The sequence below is a fragment of the Podarcis muralis genome, chromosome 3 (assembly GCF_964188315.1).
Source record: "Podarcis muralis chromosome 3, rPodMur119.hap1.1, whole genome shotgun sequence".
Classification (NCBI taxonomy): domain Eukaryota; kingdom Metazoa; phylum Chordata; class Lepidosauria; order Squamata; family Lacertidae; genus Podarcis; species Podarcis muralis.
The window spans coordinates 72,266,609-72,292,964 of record NC_135657.1 but is presented as its reverse complement, the minus strand read 5'-3'; the positions used below and the strand labels follow the sequence as shown (position 1 = coordinate 72,292,964).

The window sequence follows — 26,356 nt, the reverse complement described above, 5'->3', positions numbered from 1 at the left end:
TACTAAAGGAGATTAAAGACATTAGACCACTATTGACAGAGTTGAGGAACCTGTGGCCCTTTGACTCCCATTATACCTGACCATGGGCCATGCTAGCTGGGGCTGATGGAAACTGAGACCCATTACTATATGGAAGGCCACAGGTTTCACAGCCTTGCTTTACACCAAAAATTTCTTCCTCTCTACATAAGAGTATCGCATCTTTCTTAAGGATGCTGGGACAAGTGCAAGGCAAAACAGTGTGAAGGAAACTCCAGTCTTTTCAGCATTTTGTAAAGATGCTTTACTGGCATACTTTTAAAAATGATTTAGTTGTAAAATAACCCCATATTTCCTGTTAGATTGTTTCCTGTTAGATTAGTGTTAAGTAGAATCCTCCTTTGTAGTCTTCATTTTCCTTCTTGTAAAATACATCAGTTCATCTACCCATTTTTCTTTGTATTTCTTTCTTTTAGGCTTTATTAAATTCTATTTTTCCTTCCAAGGCCTTTCCATTTCCCCCCTGCATGGGCTCCAGCTGGAATCCTTGGTGAATAAACCTTCCTTAGCCAGCAAGAGGGCAGGATTCCCGGAGCAAAACTTTTCTTATAGTGCCTTCAACCTTAAGAATTAGACAGCAGCCCTGTCTTGGCAAAAAAATGCCAGATCCTTTCATCCTCTAGAGCCAACTCTGCATTATCAACTCTTAACTTATGTAGGGCAAGTCTAGTATCACAGTATCATTTTCTCTTGTTTTATGACAATTTCACAGAACTACTTTGCTGGAGCTGCCACAAAGCAGAAAAGTAGTGCTAGGAAGTGGCACAACACTGCTTCCAGCAGTTGAGGTTTTGCTTCAATCATTCTTTGGGAGCTTGAGACAAATTTTAAGATCCATCCCCCTAAATCCTCCAATCTGTGCAGATAATCTGGCATGAGGGAGATCATCACATGGAGCATGCTGCTGTTCACAAGAGTCAATATATTTGTTTGTCTTTTTAAGAATATATTCTAATAAAGCTTTCTTATACTATTTTCTGACTTAGGACTTGCTTGAATAAGGCATACATTTCAGTATATTCAGTGGCCATCTCCATATAAATTATGCAACAGAGTCCAATCATATATTACTTGAAACTTAGTCATATACTGCAGTCACCAAGACTTCATTTCAAGTAATATGATCAGAATATAATTTGTGAAATACAAAACATACTGTGATGACTATTTAAAAAAATCAATTTCCTAGTATAAAATTTAAGAGACATTACTCCAAAGTAAGGAGTTTAGCTTAGTTTCATCTTTTCATAATGGGTTCCTGCAAGTGATTATTTATACAACTGTTTGTCTACTTCTCTAGAATAAAACAGTGTTTTCACTGTAAAGACAAGCCATTGCAACATTAGAAAATACCCCTGTTTATTTATTATTAAGAAATACAAAGTGGCACTTATTTCCACTTATTCCCCATGCTTTCAGCTTCAATTTTTAACAAGAAAACAGAAGTCTTACAGCAGCCTTATAAAGTTTCTCATGTCACAGCTGAAGTTAAATGACAGCAGTGGAGAAAACACGGGTGATGCAAAATATAGCCTGTCCAATTCCTCTTATCACATGATGGATCTTTCTTCCTGTTTGGCTTGCAGCAGCAAAAGTTTTTGGTCATGTCACCCTCATCAAGCCTGACACAACTTGAAGTTGACTTTGTTGCTCCAATCAAAGGCTGATCCTCATGCATACCAGTTGACACTTCAATCTGCAGGTTGTGGGATAACACTGATGTGAAGAAAATTATCAGGATAACTCATATGTTCACTTAGCCACTGTACTGGCGTTTCCAACATTGGTTCTATGCCATGAATCACCACTTGGTTCTTCTTTTCACCATCTAATTTTGAAACAGACAGATCACTTATCAGACACTCACAGGCAAACACATGGTTGAAGCAAAGTGCATTTGGTTTCATTACATAGTAAAATTCTGCAGAATCCGTGATTTGTAGTTTTGATTATAATCTTGCTACGTCATATTTAACTGAATGATCCCTCATGATAAATGAAAAGTTAATTCTTAAAAATGAAATATTCTGTTATATGAATCATAAAATGATTCATGCACCATTGTCTTTTCTTTTTTTTCTTTTTTTTGCAACGGTTATGATTTTAATAAGGCTATGAAATAGATTTACTATTCTTCCCACCGTGTAAATTGAATGAAATCATGTCATATGAGCAAGCTTCTGCTCTCTCACCAGGACTTTTCTTCTCCTCACCTTGCTGCCTTCACACTCCACCTCCAAAATCTGCTGGGGTGTGGGCTACACAGCAGAGGGGAAAGGAAGCCCCACTGTGCAAACAAGGGTCTCTCCATTCATGCACAGGAACCATTGGATACAACCTACTGCATGTATTCAACTAAGTGTTACTCAAAGTACATACAGTGAAATGAATGTTTACTTAGGTTTGAGTGGAACTACAAAATAAGTGCACATTGATCACAATTAAATAATAATAATTCACAAGGAACAGTGGGAGGGGGTTATTTTAAACATTTCTATATAGGCCTTCATTTTAAAAGATTCCAGGTTGATAATAAAATAATTAAAACCTAGTACAATGCACTTCTTGGTAGCTGCTCCCAAACTTTGGAACTCCGTCCTTAAGTTAGAACTGGCTCCCTCCTTGTTGTCCTTCTGCTGGCAACCGAATACCTTCTTATTCCAGCACTTTTGGGAACTGACTGCTTTTAATGAAAGGGCTGGTGCCATGCTCTTTTTATTGTAATACTCTGTATATTTTTAATATATTTTAAATATTTATATATAGTTTTAATTTTATGACTGTTTAATTGTTCTTAAATAATGCAACTCCTATGTTTTTAGCTGTTTCTATTTAACTGGTAGGCCACCTTGAGTCCCTGACAGGGAAAAAGGTGGGGTATAAACAAACAAACAAACTTATAATAATACAGAACAAATAACAAATAAAAGAATTAAAAATTACAAAGCACACTGTGAGATAATTAGAAGAATGAGCAATAATTCAAATTAAAATACGTTGGTAAATAAAAATGTCTTAACCTAGTGCTGAAAAGACACTGGGTATACCGCTTTAGTGAGGGCTTTCAAAAGCTGGGGCACCACAACCGAGAAAGCCCTATTCTTTACATTACATACCTCCACTAACAAAAGCAATTAGAATAGGCCTGAGTGGAACATCTTAAGACAGAAACAAAGGTGGAAATCCTAGTGGGCAGAGTCCACTAGTTGGAATGGTTGGATGTGTGTAAATATAGGGTACAATCCAACTGGCTCCTTTGTGATCATGGAAGGGCCTTGGATCCAGCAGAGCCATCCACTAACAGAAAGGGGGATTGTTGCTGTTCCCCCTCCTAGCCCCTGTCCCCCCAAAATTATGAAAACATGAATAGCTCTAACAGCACACTTTTTACTTCTATGTATCAGTAAAAATCCAGCTAATTGAATCCAAGCTGTGAAGAACCACATGCCTGGGGTTTGCACTGCATACATCATGCTGAAGGATTTCTGCCTCAGACACTGTGGTAATAGTCGGTGGGGTCAGGTCAAAGAGGGTTAAACTGAGTCAGGATATAGCCAGCCAAAAGGAATCCATCAAACACTGACTTTAAAAGGGCAATTAATCTTAGGCAGAAAATGCTTCCTGGGGAATGAGATCTCAATCTTAAGAGCACACTACATGATGTAGCAGTAAAAAAGTACATATACAAGCTTAGAGAGCTTTTATCCCATGATCACAAACAGAAGGGGAGTGCTGTTTATAAGAAAAATACAAAGCTTAATACTTTAAACTTCTTCCGGGCTTCTATCTGTGAGAAATGAAAAAAAATCATAGCACCTACAATGTATGCCTGGCCTACTTAAATATTTAATGAATTTAGGCAGAATAAAATGATTTAAGTTGTGAGCCCAAGGCACAGGGAATATTCTGAGAGAGAGAAATAGTGGCAATACGTACACAGTAACATTGCTACAGAATACATTTCAGACTGAAATGATGGCATCATACCCATACCCTATTCTGACAACATGAAGAGTGGGTAGATGGAGGAAATGAAGCCAACATCACCATCTAGAAGTGCTTTACGCTGTATGACACTCTGCAGATATCTATTATCTGATCCAAGAAATTGCCCAACTGATAAATGATAGGTCCAAAGAGAGAGTATTACTGAGGTCTGCCACTGTCACTAGTAGTGGGCAGATTTATCACAGTAAGTATATTCTTGAAAAATAGGTTTTCTGATGCACCTTTCTTTAAAACCAGACACTAGATATACTTAGCATGCAAATCTTAGGCTGCATCATTTTAGTAACCACTGATGGTGCTAACCTATTGTCCTAATTTTCAAAATGTTCAAACTTAATTCTAAATTAACCCAACTCTACAACAGTTAAGGGTTGTCTAGCCAAGATATTCAGTACTGCCCAACATGCCTAGGATTAAGTTCAAGCAACCCTACTCTTTTTCTCACACATGGTGCACTATTGCAGATTCAAAAATGCATGGTTTGCTACATCTACATTTTGTAAAATATTTTCAGTATAATTGTCTTTCAATTAACTTTTGTATCTCAGTTATATTTCAAGACTGGGACAACTTTAACTCTGCTAGTAAAGTATGTTTAAAAAGGACTGTAATTGATTTTACTACACAGCAATCCAGATAATAATTTAAATAGCAGCTGATAATTTTCCCTGGAGCCTACAAAGTACAAGCGTTATCATATTTTCAGTTAATACCTTCAGGATTAATTGCAGCAGGGCAAACTTCTTTTAGGAGATCTCCCAGTGTATGAAACTGTCCATCTACAGCGACAGGACGAAACAACTTCTGTATAAAAGGTCGCTCAGTTGTGGTCTGGCAGTAACAGTAAAAAAAGGGACAAATAAGCATCTATATGTAACTATCTTACGTCAGTATAATGGATAAAATAGGCTCACTGTGAAATACTGCAAACAAATTGGCTCTGCAGCTTACAATAATCTCTAAAACTCAATTTATATGACTTTCTTTGATACTTTATACACAGGAATTTTACTGACAGTAGTAGTAGTAGTTGACATTTTAATGCTGATATATGTTGGACTGGGCAATAGGAAAGAAAGATGAAGGTGGTGATCAGAGGAAAGGTGTCATCTACTCTTAAGTTTACTCTAGTTTGCAAAGAGTAACTGCTGTATATAAGTCTATGGAATGGTTCTCAAGCAATGCTAAACCTTGCTTTAACATTACAAGGATGAGCATAGGGTAACCTCAGGCTTGCACTCTGACCCCACCAGCAAAGCTGTAAGTAGACTGGAAGCCCCCATTTCCAACTAATCACAGTTTAGCCTTATGTCCAAACCCTAAACTATGGTTAGTATCAACTACAGTTTTGTAGAAACAAGCCAGCTTCTTAAACTACAGTTTGCTGGGTTTGATACACAGCTACTGGGAGTTAATCAGGAACAGAAGTTAAAGGTTCTAACCTTCTCTTTGTAGTGATCCCAGAGGAGGGAGCAATCACAAGGCCCACCTGTGGCTCATTCTCATAAGACATTTCTATGGTTTAGCATTACATCTGGGTCAGCCATGTATCACATCTAACTTCATGTGTAAGGTGAGGTAATAAATTCATTTTGAATTGAATTTTACCATAAGAATTTTACCTACTCTGTACTTATGTCTTAGCTAGAATTAAAAACTGGGAGAGATGTAGTAGTTAAACACGGCAGAGTTATCTTAAACTAATATGCATAATTATATAATACAGGTCACTCACAACTTGAACAGGTGTTACATTATGGGGATGGTGTGTATATGCAAAAAGGCATTGTCAATCCATCCCCTTGGAACAGCTCCCATGTGAGCAATCTTACCTTCCAGAGCTGATGTGCCAAATAGGTCTCACCTCCCAAACAAGCAAACCACTTTTAAGCGCTCGGCCTTGCTTATTGTGCTCTGGGACGAAATTTTGCAGGATGATATCTGTGGTCTCCTAAGAGCCTCCCATAGCCTGGTAAGCCATAGCTGTCAACTTTTCCCTTTTCTTGCGAGGAATCCTATTCGGAATAAGGGAATTTCCCTTTTAAAAAGGGAAACGTTGACAGCTATGCTGGTAAGCAAGGCAGGGCGCTTAAAATCTCTTTCTGCGCCTGGAAACCCTGGGCAAAGAGCTGTTGAACTCTATGCTTTCTGTGCATTTAATCTGTGTGATTTCAACTGGCTATGTAAAGTTAAAACTGCATAAGCTAAACATGCACAAGTTACAAGTTACCTGTAGCTTTGTCCACAGGTATCTTCAACTAAATACTACCAAGTCTTCTTGGTAAGGACATTGGCTTACATACATTGTTTAAAATCCAGTTAAGCCAGCAGTTTATACAGGATGTAATCATAACATAAAAAGCACAACCCACAAATTATAATTCAAGAAAGCCAACAGACTTACTAGTCTTTACATCTACATAAAAGAATAGGTTCTCTAATTGTATTTAAACCACTGCAAATTACTTTACATGTTGAACCCACACTGTAACCATATTATGATTTCCATATGTCAACAGCTTAACAGTATAAGAACTGTAGTCCTTCTTTGGATATATCAGCATGCACACCCCCCCCCCAAAAAAAAAGACTCTAAAGAATAAATTTAACAGAAGTATTTCATAATTTAACCAAAAAAAATCCCAAAAAGTTTATTTTAAATTAAAAGAGAAATTAATTTTTATTTTTGTTATGTTAATAAATGTTCTACCCATTCATCCTGTGAATTCCTGCAGTCAGTACCTGCTTGGCATGCTCAAGTTCATGACATCAAACAGAGGTGTGTGTATATATGTGTGTGGGTGTCTTTCTTCTCTCTCTCGCACGCTGAAGGGCATCAAGCCCACTGTCACAGGGATGAAGATGAGATTGATATACCCCGACAACTCATTGTGGTTATGATAGAGGGCAGCAAGAAGCTCCATCTTCTCACACCAATCATGCCACCACTGTAGCAATGTCAGCACTATGGTGAAAATGACTGAGGCAATGAAGTGGAACCATGACATCCCACACCAAATGTGTTGCCTCATCATATCTCCAACTCCAAAAAGAGCCTATCAAAGTTGATAGGGAGGGGTAAGGGTGTTTTGTTTTGTTTGTTAAAAAATTATTCAAATATTTTCTACAGTTGCAATGACTGCTAGAAGCTGGCTGCTCAACTGAGATGTTATAAGCAGTTTTGTCAATATACGTTTCTGTAAGACATTACTCCATAATCTTTATTGCTACAATTTGAAATAGAAGACACAATCACTTTCAAGTGCCACAGAGGCCCATCACAACTAATCCCAAATAACAAAAGCTTCACAGCTTAATGCAACCCCTGCCCCTCAAAAAAGAACCCTGCTCCCAGAAATCCAGGTAAAGAGGATTTACAAACACATGGGTTCATACCAAGTTATATTCTGAAAACACACATATATTGTAACTATACTGTGTCTTTCACCTCCCCTAATCCCTTTTCTACTGTATTCAGCACTCTGAGTGCTCACTGTCCAGCTGAGGCATTTAGAAGATTCCTGGAGGTAGAATATAGCCAGTGATAGACTTTTATCATCTATAAATTTGTCCAACCCCTTTTTAAATTGGTGGCTATTGACAAATCTTGTGGCACTGAACCCTTCAGCTTAACAATGTGCTTATATTTTCAACTATTTCAGCTATAATATTTGCCAACAATTGGAAATAATCAGATTTCATGTCATCTGCAAATACTAAATTGCATACAACACACACACTTTAAAGTACGATTTGCTGAAAGCTAATAATTATATAGTTCTTAAGGAATTTGAAACAAATATACACGTAGCACACCCATAGCGGAAACCTTTAGTTGTCATGGTCTGTTATTTCCTAAAATGTTATCATTATGTCTACAACAGTATCAAAGTAATGTCAGTGATACTTAACCTAAATAATATGAATGTCTCAAAGACTGTGGTTGAATTAAGGGCAGCCATTAGAATTACACACACATCTGGAATGAAGTTAGGACTTATTTATTTTTATACAGTAATGTTTATTACAATTTTGTCTAGACAATATAATGCTGAAAAGATTTTGGTCACAAATAGTTTAAGGACAATTTTCCTAATCATATGTGGGCAACAACCCATGTCTTCCTCATATCCTTTCATTTGGCAGGATATGCTGTAAGGAGTAAATGTAACTTTCTGATCTCCTACATGATTAAGAGCAGCATTATTTCAAGAATTGTGGATAAATTATGGCAAATGTTTAGACTGAGTATCCCACACAGTCTGCTTACGAATCTCTTACCCACCTTCTTCAAGATGCCACCCAAAAAACCTTAATTTTACTTGCAGTTTGTTCAAATTTCTTGTATTCCTTCAATAACTAACGCAAATTACAATGGTTGCAGTGTTTATAGAAAACTGCAACTGCCTTGGCATGGCATAGCAAAGCTTATGCAGGCAGCTAAAATGAGGTGTATGAACATAGTTCTGAGTTTTCTTCCTTCTTGAATGGAAAAGGATTAATCCTCATCGGAAAAATTAAGTTGGTTAAAGTACAATTACATTAGGCAGCTACAGCCATTAGCTTCTTTGGTATCATATGCTGGTAGAACCAATGATAGCAGAGTGATCACACAGACAAAACTTAGAAAACTTAGAACAGACATGGTAAAGTAGGGACCCAGGGTACTTAATGACTGTAGATGGAATCCAGCTTTTAAAACTGTGATTGCTGGAGACTATGGTCTGGATTGTAAGACAAGTTAACTTAAAGAAGCCCACAGAAGGAAAGTTTCCTGACCCCTCCTCCTCCTGTGATCACTTGCCGCCACTCTGAAAAAAAAGTCTCTTCAGAGGATCAGGAGCCCTATTAAACTTAATAGTGCTGCAGAAGCTGGATTAATTTGGGGAGAGAGGAGAGGTCAATATTAGATTGTTATTGTTATTAAGCTTATTACATTGCATTCCTCAAACAAACACTATTCATGCTACTGTTCTATAACTTTCCGAAACAGGAGGTTTGCTGAGTTGCAAGAAAGCAACAGGTATAACACAGGGCTATGTATGCCCAGAGTCTTGTGTGACTGAGATGTGGAACAAGGCACATAAAAGCCAGATGTCTACTCAGACAGATCAGGCAGGCTAGCTGCACAAGAGAAGAGTGCTGACATGGCACCTCATCAGGTGAGGCAATGGTGATAGCAGGATGCAGCAGCTGTAACAGCTAACTGGGGCAATGGAGTAGCCACTTTACACCTGCCTTTCCCTCCAATGGGAATGGGCTACCTCTGACCAGATATAACCCAGGCTTAAGCCTGGGTACCGGGGCATATCGCAACTGGCATCTATGTCAGTCTGCCTGAACAGCTCAAAGGTAGGGGTTAGAGTTACCCACACCTTCAAATGGTCTGAATAGAAAAGCATGCATGGCAGATCCTTAAACAAAAGTTATGCCCTGTTTAATACCATTTATTCATGTTTGCCTCCTCCTTCTTCCCACAGCAAAAGGTCTCAACAAATATAAGAACTGGTCAGCTTTTCTAAAACAGAAAAGACTATGCAACATGTATGTGAAAAATGATTTTTTAAAAATTATCCTTTACCTGATATATTCTAAATGGGATGTAGCGAAATCCACTATCTTCTGGAGGGTACTCCATGAGTTTTCGGTTTATAGCCCAAAATTGATCAAATTTGTCTGGAAAAAAATGAAAACAATATACTTATGCAATGTTTTTATAGAATAGGGCATAAGAAAATTTCTATTTATTTTTTACTGTTGCAAGTTGCCTACAGAAATACAGAAAAGAAATAAAACGGAAGTATCCAAACACTAGGGTTGCCATTCTCCCAAAAGTGATTAAAAAATAAAAATCCCCCTACTTGTCATATGTCTGTGTTTTCCTGGACATTTTGCCGCTTCAGCCAAAATTGCCATTTCTCTTGAGCGATTCCTGGACGTGTTTTTCTTATATGCTTCTTCATTTACAAGCTGAACTGAGCCCTGAGGGATAGCTCAATCGGTAGAGCATGAGACTCTTAATCTCAGGGTTGTGGGTTCAGGTCCCATGTTGGGTGAAAGATTTCAGAATTGCAGGGAGTTGGACTAGTTGACCCCTGTGCTCCCTTCCAACTCTATAAATCTGTGATTCTGTGATTCTAATGTTACATGCTACCTCAATCTCAAGCGGTACAAGGTCCAGGGGCTTATACAGGGCTTATGTTTCCTTTGGAAATGAGGCACGCTGGAGATTGTGGGGCCTTTATCCTAACGAATTATTTACACATATATACAACCTGAGCCTTCATTGGAGAGGCTTCCAGCATTACACTTCAAGAGGGTCCTGCTTCTGCCATGGCCACAGTCCTGGATTCAAACTGTCAGCCCACATGGTGCTCTGACATCCCACCCCACCCCATTTGAACAGTAGCATTTGGCACTGTATTGAATGATACTTGCAGAAGCTTTATTGAATCAAACTATTAGATCAACTATAAGTTAAACCCAAAGTTGTTATGGGCAGGACGACAAATGCATGTTTCATAGAAAAAGCAACTTGCAGATGTATCATGAGGCAGTTATCACAACTGCTACTCTCTTTTCTTTTTGTGGTCATGAATTTTGTTTCAGAAAGAGGTTTAAAATCATCCCATCAATAATGAAAGCCATAATGAAAGCAATACTGAAAGATACAGCATGTATTTTAAAAAGTTCTCTTGGTTTCATAAGTTTTTCTTATTTCTCTTTTACTAAGGCCTGAAATATAAAATTAGTATTTGAAAGCTTTCAAAACATTATCTGTTGGGTTCCACAGGTGCAGTTTCCAATGACACACAGTGAAACCTGTACAACCAACATTTCTAAGCAACCTCTTATATTGGAATAACCACAGTGTTGTCCCAAACAAGCCAAAATAATCTTAAGATTTGAAGTAGAAGTGTAAGTGAAGAGAATCTTTGATAAACTGATTAAAGAACACAAACAAAACTTTAAAAGTTCCCATTTCTATTTTTCTGCCTTTAAATGCTTTGAATATTTTCCATGATAAAGCCCAATCCTATGTGATTTTTTTAGTCTTCTGCAAAGCTATTATTAGGTACTCCAAAAACCCTTCCTCAAGACTGCCTGCCTGGGTTCCTAATCAACAGGATCAAATGAGGGACGTTAACTTCTCACATCTAGATTGCCATGTGTGGCTACTGCTGTGATGGAAAGTTTATGATTTTCTTTTACCACCCTCCATGAAATAAATCACACATCTGAACACTTGAACAAAGAGAAACTGTGTCAACACCCAATAACATGAAAAAGGTTAGATAGTATTTAAATAACATACAGCACTAATACAGTGGTACCTCGGGTTAAGAACTTAATTTGTTCTGGAAGTCTGTTCTTAACCTGAAACTGTTCTTAACCTGAAGCACCACTTTAGCTCATGGGGCCTCCCACTGCTGCCGCGCCACCACTGTGTGATTTCTGTTCTCATCCTTAAGCAAAGTTCTTAACCCAAGGTACTATTTCTGGGTTAGCGGAGTCTGTAACCTGAAGCGTCTGTAACCCAAGGTACCACTGTACTTAAAACAAAAAGGCTAGAAAATATCATTTAGTCATACAACCATCAACTAAACTCTAAGCAGATCCAAAAGGTAAAGCTTCTCAGTTGTATAACACTAGCTATATCCACACCTCATTTTTTAAACACTTGACATTTTAAGTATCAGTTATGATTCACATTCAGCTAAAATTATCTTAAGATAAGCATTTATCATTAGCCACTCAAAAAAGAAAAATGACAAGCTATCATTTAAAAAATCATTGAACTCAGTGTGCTAAAATAAATACTGAACTTGCACACAGTGACAAAGCATGGTTTACTGCTACATGCATGAGCTGGAATGAGTTTCAGAAAACCTTTGGGCTCTCATGCTACATCCTCCTCTCCTCTTTTCCCATGCAATTGGGAAAAGGACCTTTCCTCTTTAGGTGCACTTTTACAGACTCAGGCTTGGCAAACAACTCTGTCTGCTTTAGAGCAAGCCAAATTCAAACCATGACTTATTCAAGTCGCCTGTTTTAACTAATCAGTTTGTGATAAAACAATGATCCCTGGTTTCTAACAAATCAAGATTCTGTGAAAATGAAACTAAATGTTAAGAGAAATATTTCTCCATACCACATTATTTCAGCTCAAGCATACAACAACAAATCATAGTGAGTTGTATGCAAGCTGAGCCAAAGACTTAATTGCTTCACTTCGAAATTGTTTCTTACCATTCTGTAATCCCATCCAAAGTTGCTTATGATCCTTTTTTTGCATCTCATTGATAACTTGACTCTTATGTTTCAAGGCATCTGCTTCTTTTATACAAGCCATGAAGTGGGCTTCAATTGCATCCTTTGAGGGACAGTGTAAAAGATCTTTTTCTGGGAAGTTCTAAAAGAAGTACAAAATTATGATCATCCAAAGGCGAGCAGTTTATCAATTCAACTTTTATTTTAGAGAAACAACCAAGACGAACCATGGTGAATAATTCCCAAGGGTTTAAGAGAACTTTAACTATGTAACTAAAGCTGCTTTGCACTAGGAAATGTATGATGCTCCAACTCCTAATACAGTTGTACCTCAGGTTAAGTACTTAATTCGTTCCGGAGGTCCGTTCTTAACCTGAAACTGTTCTTAACCTGAAGCACCACTTTAGCTAATGGGGCCCCCTGCTGCCGCCACGCCGCCAGAGCACAATTTCTGTTCTCATCCTGAAGCAAAGTTCTTAACCTGAAGCTCTATTTCTGGGTTAGCGGAGTCTGTAACCTGAAGCATATGTAACCTGAAGCATATGTAACCCAAGGTACCACTGTATAATTAAAGGAAAGCAATAGCTTTACTAGATTTCTCTTCTCCATTCTGCACCCTGTGTAATAACATCAAGCAGATGTCAATATAGTTCTCCTTTCACCTTCCTCAGACAAGGCAGGCAGACATAGACTAGCTTTTGAATCAGTAGAATTAGAATTATTTTGGTTTTAGCCTTTAGTAGAAATTCTCCACATAGCTCAGAAACTGTACTCAGAGACCTACTTGGTATCTTATACGGAAGGCATTTATAAAGAAATAAAAGTCAAGTGTTCTACTACATATAGGTCCCTCCCCGCCACCGCCGCCAGAAAGCCAAATTGAGCTACTGTGGATCATGGCACTGGCTTGCTTGCTCTATGCAGACACAATGGTCAGCATGTGAGAGGCTGCTTGAAAGGCTTCCGGATTAGAACCCATTCTGCATTTCAGTGAAGCTAAACTAAATTCATGGGGTTGGATCCAGAGTTCCTGTAAGCAGCATAAAACAAACCCTCAAACAGGCAGGATTAAAATACAGTAAAAATTGGCAGAGTAAGAATGCAATCACCTAAAAGACAAATGTCAGCGACAGAAAGCAGGTGCAAAAAAGCAATCCTCACTTGCTGTCTACTAGTGCTTTCCCTTTCCCCTTCACTCAAGCATATAAGAAATTATGATTACATGAGCTGCCTCTGCTTTTGAAGTGTTGAACAACTCAAAAGATGCACCATAAACATACCTTAAAATGTACTGTTATGTTCCATGGAAGGGCTGTATTTGAAGCATGAAGGTCAAAAAGCAAACCAATAGGATAATGCCTAGTAACAAAAGAAAACATTAAAACCAAATAAATGACCATTTCATACTTGAAAATTTGTATTAAAAAAGATTGTTTCTATAAAAAATTAAAAAGCAAGCACTTTCCCCAAACCTTCAAAAGAAGCCTGTTGAATACAAAAGCCATTTCTCAGCAAACCTCTTTACATTCATCACAGAACTTTGTTGAAGCCATTGTGCATGACAATAGCAATAGTACTATAGCAAAGTTTAAGAAAAAATACATGCTGATTATGTGTTATATAATTTTATAATCTGTCTATCTGACAAAAAGCACTCTTAAGTGAATAGAGCATTACCTGAAAATTTGATGCAGAATAAAAAATATGCTGTGAATCAGTCCTACATACAATCGTGGTGCAAAAGATAGAGTGGCATAACTTTCTTTGGAGCGGGTGTTTGCCAACCCAACGCACATGAAGGCCTTCACTGGATAGCTCAGCAGCTCAAGACTCTGAGACGGCATTTTATTTTTTTAAGGTAAGTCTTTAAGCCCTTCTAGGAATAACACCTTGGCAAAACGTACATGCACCCTTCTAAACAATTTCTGTGAAATGAGCCAGCCTGGCTGCTCCCACACTGTAAAGTGTTTTCAGCAAACTAGTGAGGTCAAGAGCTGTGACTGATAAGTGAATTTTTTTGGTCACTAGGTAGTAGGAATCCCTGCAGTCCTAAAGAGCTGCTGTTTTCCCTCTCCTTTTAGTGCAGTTTACCTGCTTCTGTCTTAATCTCTGTAGCTTGCCCTTCCTATCCCTCTAACAACCAGGATGCATTTTTTCCTATGGTGGGGTCTTCTGAAATCAGGTAGCTATTTTCTGCAAATACTATGACACAATAAGTGTGGGTGGATGTTAAAGATTCCCCTCCCCTCTCCAAAAAAAGCAAATGTGAAGGCTTTGCAAAGAGGCTTAGCCATATCTCCTGCGGAGCAGGTGCTAAAGACCAGACACTCATACAAGTCTACTCAGAAGACTGTATGTACCGTATTTAACAGGGTTACTCCTACAGCTGGGTACAGGATGGCAACCTAGGCTTTGGGTTAGGGGTAGCACTGAAGGCTCTTGTGCCTTTAACAGCTGTATGACAGGCAGAAATTCAACAGGTCCAGTCTTTTCTAGTATGGAAATGCAATTAGGGGAAGATGCAAAGGATCCACCCATTTCCTGCTCTGCTTGTTTCTTTTGCTGACTGAGCAATTTGGAACAGGCAGATACTTGAGTGACTTTTTAAAAAAATGTTGGCTGGGGAATAATAGCAAGAATTGCCTGTTACTTGTTTTGCTGCCTACCAGTCATGTGGAATAGGCAACTGCTGGAAGAACTTTTTGAAAATGGGACAATGGGAGAAGAAACATGGTAATCCTCCTGTTGCTGCTATGCTTCCTGCAGGCATGTGGAGCAGGCAGCTGCTTAAAAGAGGCTTCAGCTGAATGTAGGTAGAGGGGTAGCAGCTAGCAACTGTTCAGACCTTTAGAAAAACAACACTTGGAGGCTACCCCCACCATACACCATCATTAAATGGGTCACAGAAAAACTTTAAAGAACTTTTTCTTAAGGAGTCAAGAACTCCTTGTTATACTATGTCAAAAACTGTTAGTTAATGAACCTTCATATTTAGGAATGATTCTAACCTGTATGGTCCAAGCAGTGGCATATGTCGGGTGAATGGAAATTAATCCCCAGGCACAAACTTATAAGAAGTTTACCTGGTACAAAACTCAGAAACCAGGAAGGAAAAATGTTCATAACTAAGACAATAAACATGAAACTTCTTACACATCTGGTTCTAGCCAGGTGAGCACTAAGATCCTGGTCCTAAATTCATTCCATCTTTCATAATAATAAAAAAGTCATCAGGCATATCTTGCCTTACCAAGAACAAAGAAGGGAAACATCAGCCTATAACTTCTTAAGTATTCTAGCACTGCAAAAGAAGTTGTGCTTGTATCTCTGGCATGCAAAGAACTCTACATCATCTAAATACCATTTCAGATCCTCTTAATAAACAAATACCTGTTTTAACTGGAATGAAAGACCAACCAGCCTTGAGCATGAACCACTCCCTATTGGCTAGCTGACGTGGGAATGACACAGGAACAAAGCAATCAGAGTTAATTATGACATCATGCTTACAGGAAACATAAATTAAATACTTTGGAATCACTGAATGATCACCCCTGCTTTCCTAATACAATCTGTTAGAATAACAGACATTTAAACTTACTAACAGCATCTATTCAGCAAGATAAAAGGGGGATTTGAAGGTGTCCACATGACTCCATTTCACAAAGGGAATTATATATGCAAGTGTGTGCACATGGATGCTCCTCCACCTCAGAAATAACCAGTTCTCCATTGAAGTTTTAGACAAACGCAGCTAGTTTCCATCACAATAAGGATCACACCCTTTGCCAGTGAAAAGAAATCTCGCTGGACTGGGGGGGAGAGAAAAAACCATGGCAGCCTCTAATGTAGTTCCATCTAGCCTATGTCATAACAACTCTCCCGTAGCAGAGAACTGTCTATATACCACAGTGGGGCCTGTGTCTAAGTAGCAGTTATGGCTGCACCACTGGCTGAGCCATCTTGCAAGTCCCCTTATGCTACTTGGGTTGTGTGAGCATTTTTTCCCATTTCTGTAGCAATGCCAATGTATGTATTTTATAGAAATGGTTTCCACTGTAGTGAGCAGCTAGATTAATATATTTTACTACTCAATAAAACTTCAGGACTTTTGAAGCAGGAGCATCAAGCTCTCTCAGCTATTATAATCAGGTAAGTGGAATATATTTATATTTCACTATTAAATTGCCACCAGATACAGATGAGTGCTGTAATGCCGAATCAGCTATGAATAGATAGGAAAACAGAGTATTACTACTCCAGCCATGGTGGGAACAGACCCACCATTAGCTTTTCAGCATCCTTTAGTCAGAAATCACTCCACAAATCTGCTCTGCTGATTTTTGGTAAAACACAACCAGTACTAATTTGGTTGTTTCTGTCTTATTGGACTCAGTCTTCCATGAGCTAATGTAAGAGAAATATAGATAAGCAGTAGGCTGATCAAAGCCACTACCTAGAGTTCTTCTCATTTGTACTCTTTATTTCCTTACTCCTAATCTTCTGAAAATATTGCTACCACTCAAATCCCAGCAAGTCCCCTTACAAGTTTTCACTTATGCAGGTGGTAATGCTGGATTTATAAATACAGATTTATAGAAGACAAACACACATACATTTTTAGCAAAAGCTAGAATCCTCTACGTACACGAATTAATAATCCCTCTAATTTTAAGGCCTTGTTGAAACAGGGTTCTTTCTAAATTAGTCAGTCTTCAGATCAACAACTTTCACCACACCTTCACCTGAGCCTAGAACAATCCATACAGTACATTCACTTTCAGGACACTACTGTGCACTACATGGTGAAATGTAAGCACCACCATATCAACACATATCTACATGCATCTTGCTTTCAGATAGAACACATTACAAAATCCACTACTTGTAGCCAGGTCCCTGTGATTCTGCTGTTTCTATACTGACCTGCTTAAGGATTTTTAGGCTACAGTATCGACACTCAAAGAACTGAACACCCAAAGAAATGAATACACAGATCAGGACTAGACCAGCATCCAGGAATCTTCTACTATAGAGCAGATGTAGAAGAGAAACTGACAAACCACTTGTCACCACTTCCAGCTCCTAGTTGAAATCACTCCAATGTACCAAAGAACTATAGCTCATGCTGGGCAATAATGCTTTCTTCTCAAAGCCTTGAATGGTAGACCAGCACTTTCTTACAGACAGCCCCTACCCTAAACAACTCTTCACAAGGAACTCCAGGAAACCCTGACAGACCATACTCTGTAACAAACCCAGATGCTGAATCTCTTCCCATATCCACTCAAACAACAGTATTTCAAGACCTAATAATATCAGCCACAACACCAAGGTGTCATTCACCCATTCATCTTCCAGTATATGTGCTATCTTCCAGCATCCTGACATCAGCAAAGGGATTAACCAGAAACTAGTAGAACATTTCAGTTTAGCAGAATGTCGTTATTGACCTTAAGGTGCCAACCTTTAACAAAGGAACTTTAAAGAAAACTCAAGTGTGAAACTGCTGAATTACAACTTATCAAGAAATTCAATTATTAACAGAGACAATGGCTTTCTCCTACTACAGTGGTACCTTGGTTTACGAACTTAATCCGTTCCAGAAGTCCATTCTTAAACCAAAGCATTCTTAAACCAAGGTGTGCTTTCCCATAGCAGCGGGGGACTCAATTTACAAATGGAACACACTCAACAGGAAGCGAAACATGTTCTGCTTCCAAGACAAAGTTCACAAACCAAAACACCTACTTCTGGGTTTGCAGCGTTCTTAATCCAAGTTAATAGCAAGGTGATGTGCTATCACTGATTATTGTTGTGAAAGTTTTACCATTCTCATTCTGCATACATTTATGCAGTAAGACTGTGCTGTCTGAACCTGACCTATTTCTCAGGTTACTTCTACTGCATCACATTAACATGGCCACTCTTCTGAAAAGGCCCACTTTTCAGATGATTTATTTTTCCTTAATATATTCAGAAACTGGTCAGATAAAAATCCCAACACATGTCTAAACTCATGTTCTGACAGTCTGGTAGCTCTTGTCAAATTTCAAGGCTGTTGCTGACAGAAACTGAAAGTAGTAAGTAGTTTCAAAGTGGGGACAGGGGCTCTCTGAAAGTATGAACCACATACTATTTGAAATGCTTTCTATAGTAACAGTCCTTTTTCACCTCTTCAATCATCTAACTTTTATTCTGCTTACAAGTATCTCAGCAAATGTTACAACATAAGTCTGAGCAGCCCATGATGAGTAAATGCCCCCTGCAAAGAAAGGGTAAATAGTTGTACAAAATTATAAGACAATATAATATTTATATGATAGTGGTGAGAAAATTTCACACTCACTTGCAACTTTGCAATAATATAACTCTGTCAGTAAGCATGTGTTTTGTCAGATGTTTCATAGAGATTGCAGAGGATTTTGAGACTATTACAAGAGTACGAACTTCATATAATCTTTCCAAACACTGTCGGACTCCACACATAGGCCATAAATAGAACCATGATTCTCCCACAAAAGCCAGTTACAAGGGGTTAAAGTAAATGTCTAAAGTGGTGGCTGACAGTTAACTGCAACAAAATGCCGGTTAGAATTTGATTCCAAAGCTGGGTGTAAATATTAATTTTACTGCACAAGTTCCCTTTAATGACTGCAGGCTAGCAAAACAGTTCATAGTTTTTACTTGTTTTATTATCTATGAATGGAAGGACAGGACAAGCCAAGATATGTGTGAAGCTGCAATATGTAGTTACTTAGCACCATCTGCTGGTTAGGTAAGCATTATGCAGTAACTTTTAAGTAAACTGCTGAGGCCACTAGATACAGAAATTTGTAATACCCATGATTACTACTAGTTGCTCTTTAATCACAGTGTTAAAAAAAAAAGATCTATTAGAGCCCTCTTTTCAGAGCCTGGGAAGTAGCATGTCACTTTGGCTGAAATCCTATATCTGATTATCTGTAAGCCACACTGAATTCAATAGGAATTACCTTGAGTGGGTATGCATACATTAGAGGATCTCACTGTACATGTTTTCAAATTCCAGAAAAATAGCAGCATTAATCGAAGTTAGCAAAACAACCTCCAAGCAAACCCTCTTTCAGCTTCTCAAAGAATAACTGATTTTGTACAGCTTAAAGTAAAAATGCCACAATATATGTTAGTCTTTCAAAACATGTTACAAGACCTTCGTGGTTTTTAAACACTGGGATTTTAGTCCCCATGTCTTCGGGATACTGAAATTAACACAATTAACAACATTCCTGGCTTTAAATATTGCAGATAAGCCCTTAAGACCTATAATCACACCATTAATTTTAGAGCTAATGAGAAAGAATATCACTCTCCATTTCATATGTTTTATCTAGGGACTCAGCTAGACTGGTAAAGAAAAAGTGATTTATATGTGTTGTATGTGTGATATAACATTGTGCCACCAGATGGCGACATGGAGTCCCATTTTTCTCTACCTGTTTTCCCTGTTTAAATCTACAATGCTTTAAACTGAAACACTTCTTTGATGCGGGTGGTTCATTACCCATAGGAATAAATGGCACAGCCTAGGAACACTGTTGCAAACAAAGCCAAACCTGCTTCTCCTTTCTGCACCCTCTCAGATACTAAATGGCCCTCACTGACCATGTGTTTTATTTTGAAAACTGGGCTTTGGAGATAATGGTTAAATGGTTTTTATTTTGTACAAGACATATAAAAAAAACTATTACAGGATCATTGAGCCATCGGTTTTTAATTTTAGCCTTCAAGCCATATGTAGGTGGCTGAGACATGGGGAAGGAAGGATAAGGATAAATAAGCCATATCATTGTTGTAAGTTTGCAGGCACTTCATGATATTAAATGTAAAATGGAACACTGAAGAGTGTCTTTTAGCTTTTAAAGAATGTGCTTTATGAGCCAGATATGCTAAACTAGAATTTGAGCCAAGAGGAAGAAAAATGTAATAAACTTTCTCCCTGAGGCAAAAGGGAAAGAGGGTGTCAAGCAACCACAAACTCTTCATGAGTTGCTGAGAATAACAGTTTTTATGGAAGATGTTTAATCTTGATTTCCTCAACCATGGAAGTTCCTAATGCAAAATAAAAATAGGCATCTCTAATATGCATGTGGTGTGCAGTTGCAGAACATCTGCTTGAGGATTCAAAAACTCGAAAAGTGACACAACTAAAAACACTATCATAATTAATTTTAAAAGTTTCCAACTTTTTTTATACAAAAACAAATTCATGGACAATTAATTTAAGAACATCAGCTTGAATGCTATGTCATTGCTTTGTAAATACTATGTATGATCAAACTTAAAAGAATTCAAATATCACAGAACTATTGGGGGAAGTTTTGAATTCTAATTATCAAGAGCTATTAACACGCTTGTAGGTTAAGGCTATGTCCATTTTAAAGAGAAACCAATCAATGATTATTTTCAAGTACTGTATTTTAGTTAGCAGAATTCTGATGTTTAAACTTATGGTCATGATTTTAGAAGACATCACTAACTAACAATCACATATTCATGAAAGTAACACAACGGACCTCACTCAAAAGCCTGGGCACATTGGAACCCATTATGTGCACCAACTATTATCAGTATCTTCTAGTTTAAAAATCCTAATTAGGGCCAACAAATTGTATTGCTTATTTATAATTGATGTCACTGTATGAAGGCCTCAAATGTAATTAAGGTGGGTAACAGATCTTTACTTGAGAATAATGTAAATTGGGGTGGATGTAACAAGCTGCTTATGACTATGCAAGCATTTGTGTAACTAAGACAGTTTTGAATCTTAGGTATGCAGGAACCCTTGACTTTGCAGTTAACATCTCCACCAACACTTAACTTAACCCTAATTATTGTATTGTATTATTGAAACCTAATAAGGGCCTGTTGAAGATGGACTTGTCTAGACCTACCTTTATGTTAATAGTGACTATACAGTCGTACCTTGGATCCCGAACGCCTTGCGAGTCTAACGTTTTGGCTCCTGAATGCCGCAAACCCAGAAGTGAGTGTTCCAGTTTCCAAATGTTCTTTGGAAACCGAATATCCAACACAGCTTACACAACTTCCGATTGACTGCAGGACCTTCCTGCAGTCAATCAGAAGCCGAGCCTAGGTTTCCGAACATTTTGGAAGTCGAACGAACTTCCGGAACAGATTCTATTCGACTTCTGAGGTACCACTGAACATTACTTGCAACTATACGTTGTTTGCAACAGTTCTAACAAACAGACTTAAATACATTATCAGTCCTTTCCAGGCTGTGCAGACATATAGCGGACAGAAGCTGTTGCCTCTTTAGTATTGTAAACTGCTGTGTATTCTTATGCTGTATGTTCATTGTATACCCTGGGATTTCTGTAAAGTGGAGTGCCATTAGAAAAACCAATAAAGCTTTTTTAAAAAATTATATAAAATAAAATTGGGGTGAGGATGGAACACAGCATGCAATTCAACTGTTAATACCAACACTTATGCCCAATTAAGGCAGGTCCATGAAATGTGAGCTCCAAAGGTGGCATGGAGCTTTTAATCCTCATAGTTCACTCCTGATTTCAGCAGTGAGCGAATTATGTCTGCACAAGGCCATAGCAGCTCTACACCTGTAAACTGCAAGTTGATTTAATGGAAAGGAGAACCCTAGTTCTCAAGCTTATGCAATTCTCCGAGGCCATGTTTCATGTTGGACACATCTGAAACTAAGACATATAGCGTCATTTTTGTACTTGCAGAGACAGAATGGCTCACAACTGGAACTCTGTGCATGCACTGAGAAAGCAAGAGGGAAAGCACTTTAATCCTAATTGTGCAAAATAAAATGTTTTTTGGTATATTGACGTCACTGAGGAATTAATATCTTTTTTAAAAAGGTTGCCCACAATCTTTGATTTTGATAGGGCAACTTCAGTTTGCTTAGGCTTCCCAAGAACAATATGCAGTCAGGAAATATAGATGCTAACACTCTAAAATACTCAAAAAGTTAAATAACTTACCATTTTAGTGGTGTGCCTTCATATTCGAACCATATTTCTACAATATCCTCTTGTCTCATAACCTTCTGAAAATGTTTTTTCACTTTGTCCGTTACCAGTGTCAGGTAACTTATTCTGGGTAAAAGCAGCTGAAAGGAAAGGTAAACAGCACATCTTTATGAAAAGAATCACATGTAAAAGTTACATTAAAAATATTACTTGCTTTTCAGTCACATGAGCAGTACTTATAACATAAATAGTACTGGGCTGTTGATATGCAAGTTATGTTCTACCAAGTTCAAAGGGACTTTTATTCAAGTAAGTGTGCTAAGGACTGCAGTTTGAAAAGTAGTCAAGGTATATTCCACAAAACACAGCTTCTTCACAAGTTCCATTTAAATAAGGCTTCAGAGAGAATCTTGGGTCTCATAGAGAAATGATCTTTTAGCATAATAAACATATTCCTCCTATGGACAAATGGGACTGTGCCCAAACAGGAGAAAACTACTTGCAAGGACAATTAACCCTCAAGAAAAATAAAGCACACTGTGCTTAAAGAGTGAAGTTTCTTCTAAACAGGATGCTTAGGACTTTGTTGTCCTACTGAGTATTTGGAAGTCTTAGGGGAAATATTTCACCCTTGTTTTTTCAGGCTGCTGCTATTTCTTGGGAACAGAAGTTGAATCAATCTAATGCAGCAGCAGCAGATTATGGCATAGCAGCATCTAGGCTAGAATTCCTCAAACACATGGAAAAGCAATGTTTTTTTAATGGGCACTAAAACTGTAAATTTCAAATGTTAAGATTTCCAAAACATCCAAATAATTTTACAAAGTTAATAACAGCATGGAAATTCATCCAGTCACAAAGAATTTTCTGTAATGGAAAAGCTGGAAGAAGTTCCCTTAACAGTTCTTTGTTTAACAAGCATTATCTCCTCTTTCTTTCTATCATTTTTTCCAGCATCAAGAAGATGATGAAACACAGTATGTTCCTCAAGTATAGTCGAATACTAAACATCAAAATGATGGTTCTACATGTGTTTATAATACTTACATAGTAAGGTTCAGCTTCCCTTTCAGTAATCTCGTCCTGATATAGGGTAAAACAAGTTGGTATTCGCCCAAACCAAACATCTCTAAGTACATCTTTGTCATCTGTCATTCTTCCAAGAAGTACAGAAGCACATGTAGGCTAAATTATTCCCCCAGAAAAACCGCTACAAAATATAAAAATAGTCAGCTTTTAGATGCACATGAATCATATTATCCCTTTAGTGTACTTCCACAACACATGATAACAAAGGCATTTCTTCTTTTAATCTACAGAGGAATGGCTGGCTGAAGAAAGCTAGACAAAATTTTGTACCCCAGTACATTAAACACCTGTCCCCAAATACAAAAATGCTTAATAAATGTGAGAATTTTTTTCTCCTAGGTTCTTTTGCTGTTGTTCAGAAGTAGGAGCTGTGAAGGACTTGATCCAGATTAGGATCATAGTGCACAGGCAGGGATGGGTTTTGACCCTCTACATCACTTTGCTGCTGAAAATTCTGCCCTTCAATGCTGATATTTGTCCTCAATGGTGGTACTACAGCAAATGGCACCTTTGGGGAGAAACAGCAGTTTCAGAAAGGCAATTAAGGTGGGAGAGTCAATTGGAGGACAGAAACAATTTGCCTCCCTACAAATTCCATTTCTAAACAACCACCAAATAACAAGAGTAGGAGAAACAATCACACGGCACACATATTATTTATTTAAGGACTGCCTACTTGTAGTATTTTTTTTAATCTGTCCATTTTGATAAATTACATCGTCCTTAGGCTGCAAATCTATACCCACTTACTTGGGAATAAGTTCCACTGAACTCTGTGGGACTTCTTTCTGAAGATGATTCTTATTAGTTTTGCTTTTAAAATCATGATAGGGTGTTTTTTTCTTGAATCACTGGCACAGGCCCTAGTGAATATGTATTAACAATGAGAGGTGTTTTGAAAGTTATTCCTATAGGTGTAATACAATCAAGTCAGTTTTCAGTGGAGAGTGGCTTGCAAGTTACATCAATAAACTTTCAATTACTGATAGTGAAGCGTACTCATGAGCCTTTGGTAACAGACTTTGTCAAAAGCTTTTTGGAAGTTCAGGTATATGGAATTTACTATATAACCCTTATCTATATGGTTACTAATATTCTTGATATCAAAGTTTGCAAATAACTTCCCTTTGAAGAAGCCATATTGTTTCAACCTTGCTCTGTGTTTAAGCACATTAGTGTTAATATCTCTACCAATTTACCTAAGACACTCTCTAATGCCATAATTCAATTCCTAGAAATTGGTGAGACATGTCTATTCTCCAAAACTCTGGCAAATAGGTGGATTTTAATGAAATATATTCACTGCAATTTCACATCTTAAGTGAATGCCATCTCTCAGTGACTTGCTAACTAAATTGTAGTTTAGCTCTAAAACAGGCTTCCTCAACCTCGGCCCTCCAGATATTTTGAGACTACAATTCCCAGGATCCTTGACCACTGGTCCTGCTAGCTAGGGATCATGGGAGTTGTAGGCCAAAAACATCTGGAGGGCCGAGGTTGAGGAAACCTGCTCTAAAACATTATCCTTTGTGACATGTTTGATTGCTGTAATGTATTGTACGTGGGACTGTCTTTAACTATTCACAAACCAGTTAGTAGCCTAGCAGCTGTATTTTGAATTAACTAGGGCCAGTTACTGAGAAGAAACCTCTCTGATAAAGGATTTCAAATGCTCCATAGTGAGTAGCAAACAGGGAGAGTGTCTCCTTAGTGACATCCGGGTCACATAATTACTTTCCAAGGCTCACCTGACAAATACACTGCTGTCCTTTTGGCACCAGGCAGAAACTTTTTATTAATCCTGCTAAGTTTTTAGATTTACAGTATTTTAACAGTTGCTTTTATCACCATTTGATTATTTTATATTTTAGTATTATGCATGGGAAACACAGAAGAGCAGAATACAAATTCTTTAATAAACGAAACTGACGGCTTCTTACAGATATCCTTTCCCTAAACAATGCCTCAGATACGGCCAATTCAACATCCTCTGCAGTGGGGACAGATAAAATAGTGGCTTGTGCTTCTTCTGTACACCTTGGTTTGCCTAAAGGTCTTACTGCCTGGCTGATTTCATGTTCCTGATGTATTTACAGAACAAAGAGACAGAGTCTGAATATTGGTCCTCCTAGTCCAGTACTGTACATGATGACTGTACAGACTTCTCTGGGGGGGGGGGGCAGACAGAGGAGTCCTACCTGGGGACTCGACCCGCAACCTTCCGCATTCAAACCTTGTAGCGCAACGAAGAACTATGCCCCTTGCCCTGCTGGATCAGGCTAGCGGCCCACCTCGCCCAGTACCCCTTTCTCACAGGGACCAAGGAAATGCCTATCGGAAACTCGTAAGTAGGACCTGAGGGGAGACAGCCCTTTCCCGCGCTGTAACGAATATATATGGTTTCTGGTGGTAAAATGAATCCTCCCAAGCCTACCCTAAGCGCTATCGGGTGCCTTGAGAACACTCTACATACACCCAGGCTCACGTGTGTACGTGTGAAGAGGTTTACGAGGCGTGTGGAGGAATAAACCTCTGCCCCAGATGATGCCCCCCCACCCCCCTCAGGCAGAGAAGGGGTCACAAGGGTGGGGCGGCAGCCTCTCCTGCCCCGTCCAGTCTCCGCTCCCTCATCGTATCACCCAACAAACAAGCTTCCCCAACAGACAACTCCTTTCTACGTCGCCGCCGCCCCCTCCTCCCTCCTCCCTGATGGGGGAGGGGACAACGGAAGATGCCGTTACCTGGCAGTTTGTTTCTTTCCTTGGCCGGGCCACCCCCTGAGTGCGAAGCTCGCTCGCGCACAAGTCAACACTGCGCAGGCTCGGCTCCGCCCACTGAGCCTGCCTCCTCCTCCTCCTCCTGCTGCCCCCCCTCCCTTCAAAGTGCTCCGCTCCGCTCACGAGGCTCAGGCACCGCCCACTCCGTCTTGTCTCCTCTGCTCCCTCCGC

General features: G+C 38.6%; 1 protein-coding gene across 1 annotated transcript; it reads right to left on the bottom strand.

Annotated features, from left to right (window-relative positions):
* Positions 1–1,377: 1,377 nt before the first annotated feature.
* On the bottom strand, positions 1,378–26,293 carry ATG5 (autophagy related 5). The gene is made up of 8 exons (XM_028723083.2): positions 26,150–26,293; positions 23,367–23,529; positions 22,332–22,459; positions 13,599–13,677; positions 12,298–12,460; positions 9,629–9,723; positions 4,761–4,878; positions 1,378–1,867 (listed from the first exon to the last, which is right to left on the bottom strand). Exons 2-8 carry the CDS (start codon positions 23,472–23,474, stop codon positions 1,731–1,733), a joined length of 828 nt encoding a protein of 275 aa, XP_028578916.1. The 5' UTR covers positions 23,475–23,529; positions 26,150–26,293; the 3' UTR covers positions 1,378–1,730.
* Positions 26,294–26,356: the final 63 nt, after the last annotated feature.

Excerpts from the sequence above, each read along its gene's own strand:
- ATG5 (XM_028723083.2), bottom strand. The coding sequence starts at position 23,474 with ATGACAGATGACAAAGATGTACTTAGAGATGTTTGGTTTGGGCGAATA. Across the intron at positions 12,461-13,598 it reads ACATAACAGTACATTTTAAG|AACTTCCCAGAAAAAGATCT; the intron begins GTATGTTTATGG and ends TACTTCTTTTAG. Across the intron at positions 9,724-12,297 it reads TTGGATGGGATTACAGAATG|ACAAATTTGATCAATTTTGG; the intron begins GTAAGAAACAAT and ends ATTTTTTTCCAG.